This window comes from Salmo trutta, chromosome 16 (assembly GCF_901001165.1).
Source record: "Salmo trutta chromosome 16, fSalTru1.1, whole genome shotgun sequence".
NCBI lineage: Eukaryota > Metazoa > Chordata > Actinopteri > Salmoniformes > Salmonidae > Salmo > Salmo trutta.
In genome coordinates, this window is record NC_042972.1 from 23,481,308 (window position 1) to 23,498,798 (window position 17,491).

At 43.1% G+C, this 17,491-nt stretch overlaps 1 protein-coding gene across 2 annotated transcripts; it reads right to left on the reverse strand.

The window, feature by feature from the left end:
• Window positions 1-1,581: 1,581 nt before the first annotated feature.
• On the reverse strand, window positions 1,582-14,387 carry LOC115150334 (prostacyclin synthase). Of its 2 annotated transcripts, none has more exons than XR_003867094.1 (10): window positions 11,869-12,561; window positions 11,408-11,583; window positions 10,285-10,431; window positions 9,933-10,060; window positions 9,258-9,466; window positions 6,777-6,942; window positions 6,119-6,300; window positions 4,673-4,824; window positions 2,953-3,652; window positions 1,582-1,732 (listed from the first exon to the last, which is right to left on the reverse strand). XR_003867094.1 is itself a non-coding variant. In XM_029693519.1 (10 exons), the coding sequence occupies exons 1-10, from the start codon at window positions 14,315-14,317 to the stop codon at window positions 3,502-3,504; spliced, it is 1,506 nt and encodes a 501-aa protein (XP_029549379.1). In that variant the 5' UTR covers window positions 14,318-14,387; the 3' UTR covers window positions 3,174-3,501. The 2 variants fall into 2 exon arrangements, 1 of the variants encoding a protein (XP_029549379.1); XM_029693519.1 differs by lacking the exon at window positions 1,582-1,732 and adding an exon at window positions 14,247-14,387 and having other exon boundaries at window positions 3,174-3,652; window positions 11,869-11,992.
• Between the last annotated feature and the right edge of the window lie 3,104 nt (window positions 14,388-17,491).

The following is a 17,491-nucleotide window of genomic DNA, read 5'->3' on the forward strand; positions in this document are numbered from 1 at the left end:
TCCTCTTGTCCAGATGGGATAGGGCAGTGTGCAGTGTGGTGGCAATTGCATCGTCTGTGGACCTGTTGGGGCGGTACGCAAACTGAAGTGAGTCTAGGGTGGCAGGTAAGGTGGGGTGACATGATCCTTGACTAGTCTCTCAAAGCACTTCATGATGACAGAAGTGAGTGCTAAGGGGCGATAGTCATTTAGTTCAGTTACCTTTGCTTTCTTGGGTACAGAAACAATGGTGGCCATCTTGAAGCATGTGGGGACAGCAGACTGGGATAGGGAGCGATTAAATATGTCCGTAAACACCAGCCAGCTGGTTTGTGCATGCTCTGAGGATGCGGCTTGGGATGCCGTCTGGGCCGGCAGCCTTGCAAGGTTAACACGTTTAAATGTCTTACTCACATCAGCCACGGTAAAAGAGAGGGAGGGGGGGCCGCAGTCCTTGTTAGCGGGCAGCATCGGTGGCACTGTATTATCCTTTTCCGTGGCCGTCGCTGTAGTAGCTGACGTGTATAGTGTTGAGTCATCCGCATACATAGACACTCTGGCTTTACTCAAAGTCAGTGGCATGTCGTTACTAAAAATTTTAAAAAGCAAGGAGTAGCCTAAATATCTACCCCGGGGAATTCCTGATTCTACCTGGATTGTGTTTGAGAGGCTTCCATTAAAGAACACCCTTTGTGTTCTGTTAGACAAGTGACTTTTTCTCCACATTATAGCAGGGGGTGTAAAGGCATTACACATAAGTTTATCCAGCAGCAGACTACTGTATGATTGATAATGTCAAAGCTGCACTGAAGTCTAACAAGACAGCCCCAACAATAATTGTATCATTAATTTCTCTCAGCCAATCATCAGTCATTTGTGTAAGTGCTGTGCTTGTTGAGTGTCCTTCCCTGTAAGCGTGCTGAAAGTCTGTTATCAATTTGTTTACTGTGAAATAGCATTGTATCGGGTCAAACACCATTTTTTCCAGAGATTTACTAAGGGTTGGTAACAGGCTGACTTGTTGGCTATTTGAGCCAGTAAAGGGGGCTTTACTATTCTTGGGTAGCGGAATGACTTACACTTCCCTCCATGCCTGAGGGCACACACTTTCTAGTAGGTTTAAATTGAAGATGAGGCAAATAGGAGTGGCAATATCATCTGCTATTATCCTCAGTCATTTTCCATCCAGATTGACAGACCCCGGTGGTTGTTGATAGACAACAATAATAGTTTCACCTCTCCGCAGTGACTTTACGGAATTAAAAAGTTAAATTCTTGTCTTTCATAATTTGGTCCGATATACTTGAATGCGTGGTGTCAGCATTTGTTGCTGGCATGTCAACCCTAAGTTTGCTTATCTTGCCAATGAAAAAGTAATAAAGTAGTTGGCAATATCAGTGGGCTTTGTGATGAATGAGCCATCTGATTCAATGAATGATGGAGCCGAGTTGGCTTTTTTCCCCAAAATGTAATTTAAGGTGCTCCAAAGCTTAATACTATAAATATTTATATAATTGATCTTTGTTTCATTGTATAGTTTATTTTTATTTAGTTTAGTCACAACTTCTATCACGTTTAGGTAAGACCCAGATGCAGACAGTGTAGAAGTAACAAGAGTTTATTACAACCACAGGCACAGGTGAACAACAGGTCAAGGCAGGCAGGGGTCAATAATCCAGAACGGTGGGGTAAGGTACAAAACGGCAGGCAGTCTCAGGGTCAGGGCGGGCAGACCGGTCAAAACCGGGAAGGACTAGAAAACAGGAAACAGGCAGGAGCAGGGAAACAAACGCTGGTAGGTTCTACAAACAAAACTAACTGGCAACAGACAAACAGAGAACACAGGTATAAATACACAGGGGATAATGGGGAAGAAGGGTGACACCTGGAGGGGGGTGGAGAAAATCACAAAGACAGGTGAAACAGATCAAGGTGTGACAATTTCTTCATTTGCAGTATGTTTGCCAATCAGTTGGGCTGCCAGATTTATTTGCCATACCTTTTGCCTCATCCCTCTCAACCATACAATTTTTCAATTCCTCATCAATCCAAGGGGATTTAACAGTTTTTACAGTCATTTTCTTAATGGGTGCGTGCTTATTAGTAACTGGAATAAGCAATTTCATAAATGTGTCAAGTGCAGCTTCTGGTTGCTCATCATTACAGACCACAGACCAGAAAATATTATTTACATCATCAACATATGAATCACTACAAAACTTATTGCATGACCTCTTATACACAATATTAGGCCCAACCTTTGGAACTTTGGTTTTCCTAGATATGGCTATTATATTTTGATCACTACATCCTATGGATTTGGATACTGCTTTAAAGCACATTTCTGTAGCATTAGTAAAGATGTGATCAATACATGTTGATGATTAAATTCCTGTGCTGTTTGTAACTACCCTGGTAGGTTGACTGACAACCTGATCCAGGTTGCAGGCACTGGTTACAGTTTGAAGGTTTTTCTTGAGCGGGCAGCTTGATAATAGCCATTCAATATTTAAAATCACCCAGAACATATACCTCCCTGTTCATATCACATACATTATCAAGCATTTCACACATATTATCCAGATACTGACAGTTAGCACTTGGTGATCTATAGCAGCTTCCCACAAGAATGGGATTTAGGTGAGGGAGATGAACCTGTAGCCATATTACTTCAACAGTATTTAACATTAGATCGTCTCTAAGCTTTACAGGAATGTGGTTCTGAATATAGACCGCAACACTGCCTCCGTTGGCATTTCTGTATTTTTGGTAGATGTTATAACCATGTATTGCTACTCACATCAAAGTGAGTTTCAGAGATAGTCAGAATATGAATGTCTGTTACAAGCAAGTTGACTTCATGGACCTTGTTTCTTAGGCTACATATGTTAATATGGGCTATTTTTAGCAATTTTCTGGGTTGCTTGATTGTTTGTAATGCTTTACTGTGAAGCTTATCAGAAGTAGACTTACTCATGTTATTTACATTGTAGCTGATGGTGCAGGGTGAGCTGCACAAAGTGGTCTTCCTTCTAGGGGACACCGCCTCAGTGCTAATAGTGTAACTCTGGTTCGTAGGCTCATGATTACTGCATGCAATAGCTGTAGGATAAACAGAATTATTTGGTGCAATTAGGGGTACATCAATTAAATTACTTACATTGTGTTTGCCAATGCCCCTAGGATCATGTATATTTGATACAGCATTATGACGACTCATTGTCACAACGGTAGGAAAAGTCATTGTTTCAACACAGCCTTGAAATGCATGGACAGAGTCCAGGAGCCAAGATGATTTGGATGGACTCCGTCATTCCTGTAGAGTATCTTCTGTTTCCAGAAGGTGTCAAAGTGACTCCAGTAGAGCTACAGTAGTCTTTTAGCCAGATGTGTAATGCCAGCAGTCTGCTGAATCTTTCACACCCGCGGCCCAACGATGGTACTGGACCTGAAATGATTGGCCGTTTTTTGGAGTCTTTTAATGCTAAAATCAGGATGGTGTGTGGGGTCAGGGGTCATGACCTAGTGCAGAGTCTTGAGTCTGTAGTGGACCTCCAGGTCTCCATCGGGCTGGAGCATCCCGAATCCATATCGACTGGGGTTGACCGGAGGAACGGTGGCAGTCGGGTCACACAGCTCCAGGTCTAGCCGGGAGAGGACCATGAACGCAAACCTGACAGTCACAGAGAGGGGAGAGAAGCATGAGGTGAGAAAAGATTCAGACTTGAATGTATCTTTGAGTACACAGTTGTAGATAGAATGTAATCTGAATGCAGTCTGCCATGTAATTCAATATTTGCATATCTCACATATGGTAAAGCCTAGAAATTGCGACCCCATACTGTATGTCTACAGCTGTTCTACCACCTGCCTCTTACTCTCACTGTGGATTAGTAGGATTTGACATTTAAACTACTAATATCTGCCACAGAAAGGCACACTCATCAGCAGTTTATGATTGTCTTTGAGGACCCCTATACAACTACACATCGATACAGCATTAACTATAGCACTCACAGCCGTTAATGGCCATTTCAATAATTTATGACAAATTTAAACTCTATAGAGATACAGGTGTAGGATCTTAATTTGAGTCAGTTTGCTACAGGAAAATAATCCTACAGCAACAGGACAACAATTATTATGCTGATTATAATTAATGGACATTTGTATGGATTGATAATTTTTTTCTCAAGGGAAAAACAAGTCTGAAATTGCAAAATGACAAACTTCAGAATCCTTTTTTAACCTCAAAAACACTACAAGTAAAGAAATTCCTGGATTGCAGGTACATTTTCCTACAACAGAGTGATCAAATTAAGATCCTACATCTGTACCAAACATTTGACAGCTAAGCAGACAGAATGATTAATATAAATAAAGAACAGATCCTGAGAAGTGGATTTGCTTAGTTGTTTTATACAGCACTACACACTACAGCTACATAGCCTAAGGTAGCGATCTTGATGTGGTTGTAAATGCCTCATGAATCATTAATACCTTACTAATGAACTCCTTCATTAGGGAAACATCCATCTTAAAAACGTTATGCAATAGCATAACAAACGTGGAGTGGTTAGGAAGTACTAAGCTTAGTGTGAGGTAACCTGCCTCCGGATCTGATTGTGCTGTCTTGCCAACTCCTATGGTCACTGTCAATAACAACAGGTAGAGAATGTCATATTATACTCACTGTTTGATGCCACTGACTGCAAAGTGTCTCCCAACACACATGTTCTTGTCTGCACCCCATGGCATGGTGTAATATTTCAGTCTCTCCCCATCTTTATAGAACTTCTTCTTCTCTGTCCCGTCTGCGTTTAGGAAGCGGTCATATTGAAATGTCTGTAAAGCAGAGAGAAGAAAAGACAAGTTAATTTGATGATGACACAGAGGTGCTACAGAACAGTGAGTGGTACAGTGCTGTGATGACACAGAGGTGCTACAGAACAGTGAGTGGTGCAGTGCTGTGATGACACAGAGGTGCTACAGGACAGTGAGTGGTGCAGTGCTGTGATGACACAGAGGTGCTACAGGACAGTGCTGTGATGACACAGAGGTGCTACAGAACAGTGAGTGGTACAGTGCTGTGATGACACAGAGGTGCCACAGAACAGTGAGTGGTACAGTGCTGTGATGACACAGAGGTGCTACAGAACATTGAGTGGTGCAGTGCTGTGATGACACAGAGGTGCTACAGAACAGTGAGTGGTACAGTGCTGTGATGACACAGAGGTGCTACAGAACAGTGCTGTGATGACACAGAGGTGCTACAGAACAGTGAGTGGTGCAGTGCTGTGATGACACAGAGGTGCTACAGAACAGTGAGTGGTACAGTGCTGTGATGACACAGAGGTGCTACAGAACAGTGAGTGGTACAGTGCTGTGATGACACAGAGGTGCTACAGAACAGTGCTGTGATGACACAGAGGTGCTACAGAACAGTGAGTGGTGCAGTGCTGTGATGACACAGAGGTGCTACAGGACAGTGCTGTGATGACACAGAGGTGCTACAGAACAGTGAGTGGTACAGTGCTGTGATGACACAGAGGTGCTACAGAACAGTGAGTGGTACAGTGCTGTGATGACACAGAGGTGCTACAGGACAGTGCTGTGATGACACAGAGGTGCTACAGGACAGTGAGTGGTGCAGTGATGCTGCATCATCCTCACCCCACAAGTACGCACGGGCACACACACACACACACACACACACACACACACACACACACACACACACACACACACACACACACACACACACACACACACACACACTCATATACACACACACACACTCACACGCGCACGTACGCATACATACACACTGTGTAGACACGCTCGGCTGGCTACTGCCATCTCACTAGGTAATAATTCAAAGGTATTTTGAAATGAAGGACTCTCTGATCCACCTAGTAGTCAATAGACTGGAATAACTAAGTAAGGTGGAGGTTAAGGTTAAAGACACTGTCACGCAGAGTCATTGTATTAGATTCATTGTATTAGCAGATGGTGGATTAGACTGAATAGTAATGTAAAATACATCTGTATACTGGTATGCTTCCAGTGCTTAGATTATTATGACATTATTTCAAAACCAACTGGGTGTTTGTCAGGTAATAGTATTGTGCTGTATTACCTGTGGGTCGTGGTGTATCTGAGGGTCCATCTGCGGGCTGAGGAAGGGGAACAGACATACCCTGTCCCCCTGTCTGAGGTGGTACTCCTGTCCACTGGCCAGACGAAGGGTCGTGTTCTGGATCACCTCTCTGTTGATGAGGGCAGCAGCAGTCAGACGCAGGGTCTCGCTCAGAACACTGTCTATGATTGGGGAAAGGTATCATACACATGATGAGAGTGGGTTGGGAGTGTGTGGGAGTGAAGGGGATCATAATCATTACCTTTGGCCCAGATTGGTTTATAATGTAAAGCCAACTCCAGTGGTAGACAATGACCATATGATTTAGCTATAGCACAAACAGACCTGGCACCAGGCTACTTAATCATAACACTAGAGGTATTCCCTTCTGGAAAGCTGTGGATACATAAGAAGAGGATAATATCACATATTTTAACTTCATTAAACCACTGCTAAAAACATATTCATCCATCTTTACTTATTCAGCTCTCTGAATCTCTTTCATTTTCTCACTGGTTATCCCCCCCCCAGTTCAGAGCTCCAGTTCAATATTTTACAGCATGTCTTTGGCTGGCTGGCAGAGCTAGGCAGAGAGCCCTGAGAGCTCTGAGGTGGAAGGGACAGCGAGTGAATAATAGAGGTTGCCTGGGGCTCTTACCAAAAACAGGTGTGCTGTGGTGCTCCAGTGTGTCCAGAAGGTGGTGCTGTAGGGAGCCGTCCTCCTGCAGAGCCAGGCCTCTGAGCTCCTCCTTCACTGCTCTCATGGCCTCAGGGTTGGTGAGCAGGAAGCCCAACAGCCAGAAGGCAGCAGGCCCAGCGTTACCCTGGAATAAAACACAACATAGACTCAGAGTCAGTTCAGAAACAGCAGGTGTATTACAGAGCATAACTCTAAGGTTAGACATATCCAACACAGCACTTACTCTGAGCCCATCAAAGACAGTGAACCCACTACCAAGCATGATGTTGCAGTTATACTGTTAGACTGTTATACTGTTAGAAGGTTAGACAAATCAGACAAATCAGAGTACATATACTGTACTGCTTGAACACACTGCCAGAAGCCTCAAGGAGAAAATGGAAGTGTGTTTAGAGAAATCTATAAATGGATGTTCTCTTTTCCCCCCTTTTTTTCAGTCTTTTATTCTCAGTTTTAATCCTTCCTTACATCATGGTACTGCGGTAGTGTACTGTAGAAGTGTTCTGATCTGAGGGGCTGCGAGGAGCCTTTAGAGCTGTCAGGTCTGTGTAGACCGGGCGGTCAGAGTCTACAGAGGGCTGAGAAGTCTGTCTGAACAGTCAGACGATAATTGCTGTCGGTTCAGGGAGCCTCTCTCTTCACCATTTCCTCTCACAGGTCAGGTCTTCACTGATCCAATGACAGCCAGGGCTAATGCAAGGCAAAGACCAGGTCCAATGGCTCTCTGGGTGACTCACTGGCCTGTCCCATCACAGATCCCATATGATGAACACTAGGCTACACAAACTGGAAGGCTTCATCTCAGTTTACTTTAGGGGGAACAGTAGGAGTCTTACAGTATAAATAGTCAATGAATATGCTGCATGTTTTTACTGACACTTTAGTGTTTTCCTGCAAATCAAGAATAAATTAAGATTCAACAACTTGGAATTCCAATTGAAAATTCACTGGTGTACACAGTAAGACACTTTGTCTCCTCCTCAACTCTTCTGAGTGTGTATTTGTGTACTGGTGTAGTTGTGTTGACAGCAGGGGAGCAGTCAAGTGTGTGATGGACTGAGTATGACACTGGCTCAGAGATTCACTGGGCTGTGGAACAGCCTCCACCCCAATCCTCAACAACACATACAGAGCCATAAACATAAAGCTCTCATAACTATGTTGCAATACATTTTTATATTTTGTATCAACATGAGAGCATGTTGGGTGTAAAGCATGTGACGAAGCATCTGCGATGGAAGAGACTGACATTCAGTCAGTATTGTATTTTACACTGAGGAAGCCTACCTCTGCTCTGTGTGACTGGTCATGACAGAAACTACAACGCACTACCTTCTCCTCACCCTCAGTTGTAATATGTTTCAGTGGTGCTCCTCTTCCTGGCACTGTCTAACTGTGACTGGGCCAGATTCCCAGCAGAACAAACATCAATAAGCAGGATACACTGATGCTAAGGGACAAGCTGCCCTCTCCTATCCCAGCCTGGCCAGAGATTCAAGGTCCCGAGAGGCAGAGGTACCGTCTTGGCCAAGCACTCTCTAGCGCTCCCCTGGTCTGAGTAGGCCGACTAGGGCTCCAGTGCTCCAGGCTGAACAGAGCAGCCAAAGTGCCAGAGGGAGCAGAGAGGGCCTGGTACAAATTGCACCTGTGCGTCTTTGCTGCTCTGAAACTGATGGTGAGACAGACAGACAGACAGACAGACAGACAGACAGACAGACAGACAGACAGACAGACAGACAGACAGACAGACAGACAGACAGACAGACAGACAGACAGACAGACAGACAGACAGACAGACAGACAGACAGACAGACAGACAGACAGACAGACTAGCTCTCCCATCTGGTTTGAGGAAGGAAGCCACAAGGAACCTGTTATTAAACCACCTCTGGAGCTCATGAATATAGAGTTGGAGACAACTTCATTGATGTGATCTATATTGGATTTTGACATCAACATTTACAGATGATACCTCTAAATTGTCCTTCAATTTGCACACTAGGCCTAATGCTTGATCTCATTTTGAGAACACATTCTGATGCCTCAGATGTATTCTGGCACATTTGTCCATTTCTGTTTGAAATTAGACAGGTTGGTTTGGGTGTCCTGCCAACTCTTCTTTTTTCCACAGAGGGCTGGGATCTGTGCTGTTCTGGAATGTGTGGACCCATTGTCTAAGACAACACATAACTCCAAACAGGTGCCATGGAAACACATTAATGGAAACTTTTTTCACATTTATTACTTCTCACATAATGGCATCATGAGTCAACTGTGCTGACATGGACGTTATGAGTCATTGGGAGAGAAAAATCCTGTGAACTCATTCATGCCAGGGCCACTAGTAGCAAAGAAGGCACAGGAAGAGAAGGTGTATTTGGTCATCGGGGTGTGCCAGAACATTGTGTGAAAGGATTAGTCTGTTCTGTCTTCTGTCACCTGGGTGGCCCAGAGCTGAAGCAGCATGGCTCGTCTCTGCATCTCTGTGTCCACTCCTTCCCTCTGTAGATGCCTGAGGTAACTCTGCTGCCAGGAGCTGCTGTTTAACCCATGATCTATGCTCTCTGACCCCTTTCCTCTGCTCAGCCAGGCTGGGGACAGCAGCTCCCACAGTCGCTCCTGGGACAGGCTTGCTGTCCTCTTCTCCTCTATCAACATAGAGAGAGAGACACAGATTAGAGAGGCCAGATCACACACAGAGAGACAGGCAGACAGAGAGACAGGCAGACAGAGAAACAGATAAACAGAGATATGTACACAGAGAGACAGGCAGGCAGAGAGATGTAAACAGAGACAGGTACACAGAGAGACAGGCAGACAGAGACACAGGTAAACAGACAAGTACACAGAAAGACAGGCACACAGAGAGACAGGCAAACAGAGACAGCTACGCAGAGAGACCGTCAGACAGAGAGACAGGTAAAAAGAGACAGGTACACAGAGATGACAGGCAGACAGAGAGACAGGAAAACAAAGACAGCTACATAGAAAGACAGGCAGACAGAGAGACAGGTACAGAGAAACAACTGGTGTTTATGAATAGATAAATACTGTATACATATGAGTAATGTACGACTACATATTGTATATTAGATTAAACTCTGGATTATGTACCTTGCTTAAGGGTTGAACGAGCCAGTTTTGTGAGAAGACCATCAAACTTGCGGAACTCTTTGTAGACAGCAGCGAGTTCAGTGACGTTGTTGCTTTTCTCTGTACCAAACAGTGTGAGATACCCAGCCCTATAAGGACAGAAATAAGTGTAACTCTTGTGTAAGAGTAGGTCTTAACTCTTCTGTGTAAGAGTTATGCAATTTGGTCCAAGCATGATACTCTAATTTGACCCTAAATTAACCCCCAGGCCAGTGACTCTGAAAAATGTCTGATGTTACCTGAAGAGCAGGATGACTATTAACACATGTACAGTAGCTGGCCAGCAGAGACAGAATTTAGTTCTGGTTTTCACCTGAAGAGCAGGCTGTAACAGAGGCTGAAGAGTCCGTCCTGCCTCCACTCTGCTGGGCTACAGCTCCTCTCCTCTTCCCTTAGCAGGGTCTGGAGGTGGAGGTGCATGCGGCTGCTCAGTCTGGCCAGGCTGGGGCCCTGGAAGTGCCTGGACAGGGATATGATGTAGAGGACAGATTATTGCTACAGCATGTTAACACAGAGGGAATTAGATGAATGTGCATGTAGTCTTCTGGTGGAGAAGAATTTCTTATTAGTTACAATATAAGAAAATAGAATATAAACTATTGTCCTTGTCAGTGAACTGTACATTACGGTGTGAGGTCAGGTGTGTGTGGATAGGTGTGAGGTCAGATGTGAGTTAAGGTGTGAGGTCATGTGTGTGGATAGGTGTGAGGTCAAGTGTGAGGTCATGTATATGTGGATAGGTGTGAGGTCAGGTGTGAGGTCAGGTGTGAGGTCATGTGTGTGTGGATAGGTGTGAGGTCAAGTGTGAGGTCATGTATGTGTGGATAGTTGTGAGGTCAGGTGTGAGGTCAAGTGTGTGTGGATAGGTGTGAGGTCATGTGTGTGTGGATAGGTGTGAGTTCAGGTGTGAGGACGGGTGTGAGGTCATGTGTGTGTGGGGATAGGTGTGAGTTCAGGTGTGGGGTCATGTGGGTGTGGATAGGTGTGAGTTCAGGTGTGAGGTCATGTGTGTGTGTGGATAGGTGTGAGTTCAAGTATGAGGTCATGTGTGTGTGGATAGGTGTGAGTTCAGGTGTGAGGTCGTGTGTGTGTGGATAGGTGTGAGTTCAGGTGTGAGGTCATGTGGGTGTGGATAGGTGTGAGTTCAGGTGGGAGGTCATGTGTGTGTGTGGATAGGTGTGAGTTCAGGTGGGAGGTCATGTGGGTGTGGATGGGTGTGAGTTCAGGTGTGAGGTCATGTGTGTGTGTAGATAGGTGTGAGTTCAGGTGTGAGGTCATGTGTGTGTGGATAGGTGTGAGGTCATGTGTGTGGATAGGTGTGAGGTCAGGTGTGAAGTCATGTGTGTGTGGATAGGTGTGAGGTCAGGTGTGAGGTCATGTGTGTGTGGATAGGTGTGAGGTCAGGTGTGATGTGCATACAGGTCTAGAACACCTACTGTTCCATCCAGGCCCTCTCTGTGTCTGGGTTGTGATTGGGTAGTCTCAGGTTGAAGATCCTCTGCTTCAGGACCTGGGCGTAGCGACTGAAGTCCAGAGAGGCTGTGTCATCGAGGACCGCGTCATAGGAGTTAGGGTCCAGCAGTACAGTGATGTAATGACCACAAACACGCACCTGGAAGACATTATTTCAAATGTTAAAGTCATGGCATTGTCTATGCACGACTGTCAGAGTCACATTACACATTACAATAGTATTGTTTGTGAAAGCAAAAGCAATGTGAATTGGAGATGCACATAGCACTAGATGACATAAAGATGAAAGAAGCGTTTGAAAGTCAAATAACTTCTACAGGTTCACAGCAACCCTTTCTATATCACTAGCAAAGACATAAAGAAAGTGTTGAAGATTGACGAGGTAAACAGGTACCTGTACACAAAAATGTATAGCGAATCCTACCGTAAAAATGTCACCATGTTTTTGTTTCATCCGTGTTAGGAACTTTGCAGCATCTTTTCCAAACTCCAGGGCATGACCCAGCCATGGAATAAAGCCTTTGACTAATGGTGGCTCATTTTTCTTTCTGGGAGAAACAGACATACAGTTGCCAACCAAGACTAACACTTCACCTCCCACACAAAACCAACTGGTTTCAGAGCTACAGTTCGGGAGATGCCCTAAAGTAGTTGAATGTGTGGGCTCTCCTTGAGCTGTTCTTGGGCTCTCCTTGAGCTGTATCATGTTATGTTTTGTGTGGACTCCAGGAAGAGTAGCTGCTGCATGAGCAACAGCTTATAGAGATCCAAATAAATACAAAAAAAATACTAACAATAGTACTGCAATGTAGACATATGAAATAGGGTTAACAATGGGTTTTGGCTAACCATATAATCATGGTCTAATTGTCTATGCTGCATGTTCAACAATGTTGTATATTCAGTGAGACATTTATAACCCTGACATTCTTTTCATGAATTGATTTCTGTGTAGAAAGTCAATCTCTTTGTAACTGAGGAAGTAAACAAAATGTTAGACATTGGTTACGGTTTTCACAACAATGTTCAATATTAGAAAGAGAACACGTTTACAATATAACTTAAATATACAGTTGAAGTCGGAAGTTTACATACACAAGGTTGGAGTCATTAAAACTCATTTTTCAACCACTCCACAAACTTCTTGTTAACAAACTATAGTTTTGGCAAATCAGCTAGGACATCTACTTTGTGCATGACGCATGTCATTTTTCCAACAATTGTTTCACTTATGCGATTATTTCACTTATAATTTACTGTATCACAATTCCAGTGGGTCAGAAGTTTACATACACTTAGTTGACTGTGCCTTTTAACAGCTTGGAAAATTCCAGAAAATGATTTCATGGTTTTAGGAGCTTTTGATAGACTACTTGACATCATTCGAGTCAATTGGAGGTGTACCTGTGGATGTATTTCAAGGCCGACCTTCAAACTCAGTGTCTCTTTGCTTGACATCATGGGAAAATCTAAATAAATCAACCAAGACCTCAGAAAACAAATTGTAGACCTCCACAAGTCTGATTCATCCTTGGGAGCAATTTCCAAACGCCTGAAGGTACCACGTTCATCTGTACAAACAATAGTACATAACCGTCATACCGCTCAGGAAGGAGACGCGTTCTGTCTCCTAGAGATGAACGTACTTTGGTGCGAAAGTGCAAATCAATCCCAGAACAACAGCAAAGGACCTTGTGAAGATGCTGGAGGAAACAGGTACAAAAGTATCTATATCCACAGTAAAACGAGTCCTATATCGACATAACCTGAAAGGCCGCTCAGCAAGGAAGAAGCCACTGCTCCAAAACCACCATAAAAAAGCCAGACTAAGGTTTGCAACTGCACATGGGGGCGAAGATCATACTTTTTGGAGAAATGTCCTCTGGTCTGATGAAACAAAAATAAAACTGTTTGGCCATAATGACCATCGTTATGTTTGGAGGAAAAAGGGTGAGGCTTGCAAGCCGAAGAACACCATCCCAACCGTGAAGCACAGGGGTGGCAGCATCATATTGTGGGGGTGTTTTGATGCACGAGGGACTGGTGCACTTCACAAAATAGATGGCATCATGAGCGAGGAAAATGATGCGGATATATTGAAGCAACATCTCAAGACATCAGTCAGGAAGTTAAAGCTTGGTTGCAAATGGGTCTTCCACATGGACAATGACCCAAAGCATACTTCCAACGTTGTGGCAAAATGGCTTAAGGACAACAAAGTCAAGGTATTGGAGTGGCCATCACAAAGCCCTGACCTCAATCCCACAGAACATTTGTGGGCAGAACTGAAAAAGCACGTGCGAGCAAGGAGGCCTACAAACCTGACTCAGTTACACCAGCTCTGTCAGGAGGAATGGGCCAAAATTCACCCAACTTATTGTGGGAAGCTTGTGGAAGGCTACCCGAAACGTTTGACCCCATTTATAGGCAATGCTATCAAATACTAATTGAGTGCATGTAAACTTCTGACCCACTGGGAATGTGATGAAAGAAATAAAAGCTGAAATAAATCATTCTCTCTACTATTATTCTGACATTTCACATTCTTAAAATAAAGTGTTGATCCTAACTGACCTAAGACAGGGAATTGTTACTAGGATTAAATGTCAGGAATTGTGAAAAACTGAGTTTAAATGTATTTGGCTAATGTGTATGTAAACTTCCGACTTCAACTGTATCAAATTACACTGACTTCATCCTTGAAATATTGTAGGCTATCCTTATTTGAACTCAAATAACCTAAATTATTTACAATGTTTTGTTTTGCACTCCAAATGTTCCAGAAATATGAAGAACAATTACCTTGAGCGGGAAGAGTAAAGCATGATGAGAGCGAGCAGACCACTGACCGTTAAAAGTATAGTCCATAACATGGTCCCTGTTAAAAAAGAGATTGACAGTGTTATGCGTTCCTCTGGAGTTGTTGGCTTTATAGTCAAGTGGCAGCCCTACAGTAGAACAGAGGCGTGGGGTGGAGGTGGGCGGGGTTGGTGACAGGTGTGTGTCATCTTTGCATGACAACAAGGGAACTGAAATGAACATCCTCCATAAGTATTTCTCAAGAATGATTCAAACATATATATTAGAGGGCTTTGGTCATTCTCTGCAGATGTTCCTAACAGAAAAGTTAATTGTCTTAAACATCTCCTTACTATTGTGTGTGAAAAAAAGGTAATAATTCTTGTCCTAAAATCCCATTTAGTCATATAATTAAAGGGCTTTGGAACTTGGCAGTTGCTTCTGAACAGAAAAGTACCCAATCTGAATCATCTCTCCTCTGTTGACTTATCCTGTCTCACTCAACCATCAGAGTAAGAACATTCCATTACAATGAGATAACCTAAATAAAGGGACTCCTCCTCTTCTAGTTCTAGAGCTCTTGTAAAGACATGCCTCTCTCTACTCTGCTGTCTACTTTTTCACAAACATCATTTTCAGCAATAAATCTTTGCAGCAAGGATTCCCACTGCCTTGAGAATGGTTGTGAATATTGTGTGACAGTTTGGCAAATGGCAGTTTATTTTTCCACACATGCTTGCTGATTAAGCTGACATTGAACCCACACAAAGCAGAACTTGTGCTGTTTCGATTATGCAATAATGAGAAGAAACACAGGAATCTCACCACAGAATTTTCCCTGGAATTGTCATTCATTCCACGAACAAGAGTTAGTTGAATTTCCAATGTGTTATCACTATGCTTTCAACCATCCAAAAGCATAACCAAATTCCAGTGGAAAACAATGTCTGATTTTGGTTTAGTTGTCACCCAAATGTCTATCACTGTGCTTTAGACCATTTAAAAATGGTTGAAAGTTCAAATGGGAATACAATGTCAGATATTTTGCTTATTTATTCATCAGACTGAAGTGTTATCCCTGTGCTTCCTAATAGCACAACCAAATGAACGGGATTTCAGATGAGAATACATTAAAAGTACATGGTGCAAGTGTTCCAAGACATTCGAGATTCTGTGCAGATTATTACAGCATTTGTGAAGATGTCCACAGACCTGCGTTGTCCTATGCATGCTATCTTGAACATGCACGCTTTATATGATTGCATAAGAAGACATTTAAAGTTATTGTTACCTCAAAATGTGGCCATGGATGTGTTACACATTTTAATGTTAATGTTAATGTTGAATATCCGGTTGTAGCAAACTGGCTCTAACTAAGATCCTACGTATGTATACTCAGAGTCGATATTCACATCACATGAAGGATTTCCCTTCAACCCCGCCCACAAATTGGGGAAAACAACTTCATTGTAGATTTTTTGTTATACAGAAAGAAAAAAACACGAGGAAAAGCTGATGTTGTTCCTCTGTGGAGAAAAGGTACAATCTCTCCAGCACACCACAAATCAGGCCTTTATGTTAGAGTAGAAAGACGGAAGCCACTCCTCAGTAAAAGGCACATGACAGCCCGCTTGGAGTTTCACATGACAGCCCGCCTAAAGACTTTCAGACCACAGAAACAAGATGCTCTGGTCTGATGAAACCAAGATTGAACTCTGTTCTGAATGTCAAGAGTCACACCTGGAGCAAACCTGGCACCATCCCTACCGTGAACAATAGTGGTGGCAGCATCATGCTGTGGGGATGTTTTTCAGCTGCAGGGATTAGAAGACAAAGATGAGTGGAGCAAAGAACAGAGAGATCCTTGATGAAAACCTGCTCCAGAGCGCTCAGAACCTCAGACTGGGGTGAAGGTTCACCTTCCAGCAGGACAACAACCCTAAGCACAGCCAAGACAACACAGGAGTGGCTTCGGGACGAATCTCTGAATGTCCTTGAGTGGCCCAGCCAGAGCCCAGACTTGAACCCGATCGAACATCTCTGGAGAGACCTGAAAATAGCTGTGCAGCAACGCTCCCCATCCAACCTGACAGAGCTTGAGAGGATATGCAGCGAAGAATGGTAGAAATTCCCCAAATACGGGTGTGCCAAGCTTATCAAGCTTATGCCACACATATCTCCCTCACTAGCTTTAAGCACCAGCTGTCAGAGAAGCTCACAGATTACTGCACCTGTACATAGCCCATCTATAATTTAGCCCAAACAACTACCTCTTCCCCTACTGTATTTATTTATTTATGTTGCTCCTTTGCACCCCATTATTTATATTTCTACTTTGCACTTTATTACACTGCAAATCTACCATTCCAGTGTTTTACTTGCTATATTGTATTTACTTCGCCACCATGGCCTTTTTTGCCTTTACCTCCCTTATCTCACCTCATTTGCTCACTTTGTATATAGACTTATTTTTCTACTATATTATTGACTGTATGTTTGTTTTACTCCATGTGTAACTCTGTGTTGTTGTATGTTTCAAACTGCTTGCTTTATCTTGGCCAGGTCGCAATTGTAAATGAGAACTTGTTCTCAACTTGCCTACCTGGTTAAATAAAGGTGAAATAAAAATAAAATAAAATAAATTATAGCATCATACCCAAGAAGACTCAAGGCTGGATCGCTGCCAAAGGTTCTTCAACAAAGTACTGAGTAAAGGGTCTGAATACTTTTTTAAATGTAATATTTCAGTTTTTATTTAGAACAATTTAGCAAAAATGTCTAAAACCTGTTTTTGCTTTGTCATTATGGGGTATTGTGTGTTGATTAATGAGAGAACAAAAACAATTAAGATTTTTTTTAGATTAAGGCTGTAACCTAACCAAATGTGGGAAAAGTACGGAATACTTTCCGAAGGCACTGTACATGTAATCAGGACAAAAATCCTGACCTATGGTTCGTAATGTACCCATGTAGGGAAATAGATCCTGCGAGAAGAGCCCCGTGGCTTCAGGCTATTCGGTCTACACATAGGCATGGCTATGTGTGTGGAAAACATTTAATCAGAGGTAAGACATTTAACTTGTTTAGTACAGTCCGTTTGTAACTCAACTCACTAATTGTAGCTGTTCAGTCTAGCTTAAAGGTGCTACACATAGGATGTTTTTTTGCATTATAATTTCAGAAAATGTCCATAATACCCAAAACATTAAGTACACTTCCTCTTTCCATGACATAGACTGACAAGGTGA

Coding starts and splice junctions, on each gene's coding strand:
- LOC115150334 (XM_029693519.1), bottom strand. CDS start 14,317: ATGTTATGGACTATACTTTTAACGGTCAGTGGTCTGCTCGCTCTCATC. Junction 10,432..11,407: donor GAGAGGGCCTGGATGGAACA/GTAGGTGTTCTA, acceptor ATCCCTGTCCAG/GCACTTCCAGGGCCCCAGCC. Junction 10,061..10,284: donor TGTTACAGCCTGCTCTTCAG/GTGAAAACCAGA, acceptor CTGTCCTTATAG/GGCTGGGTATCTCACACTGT.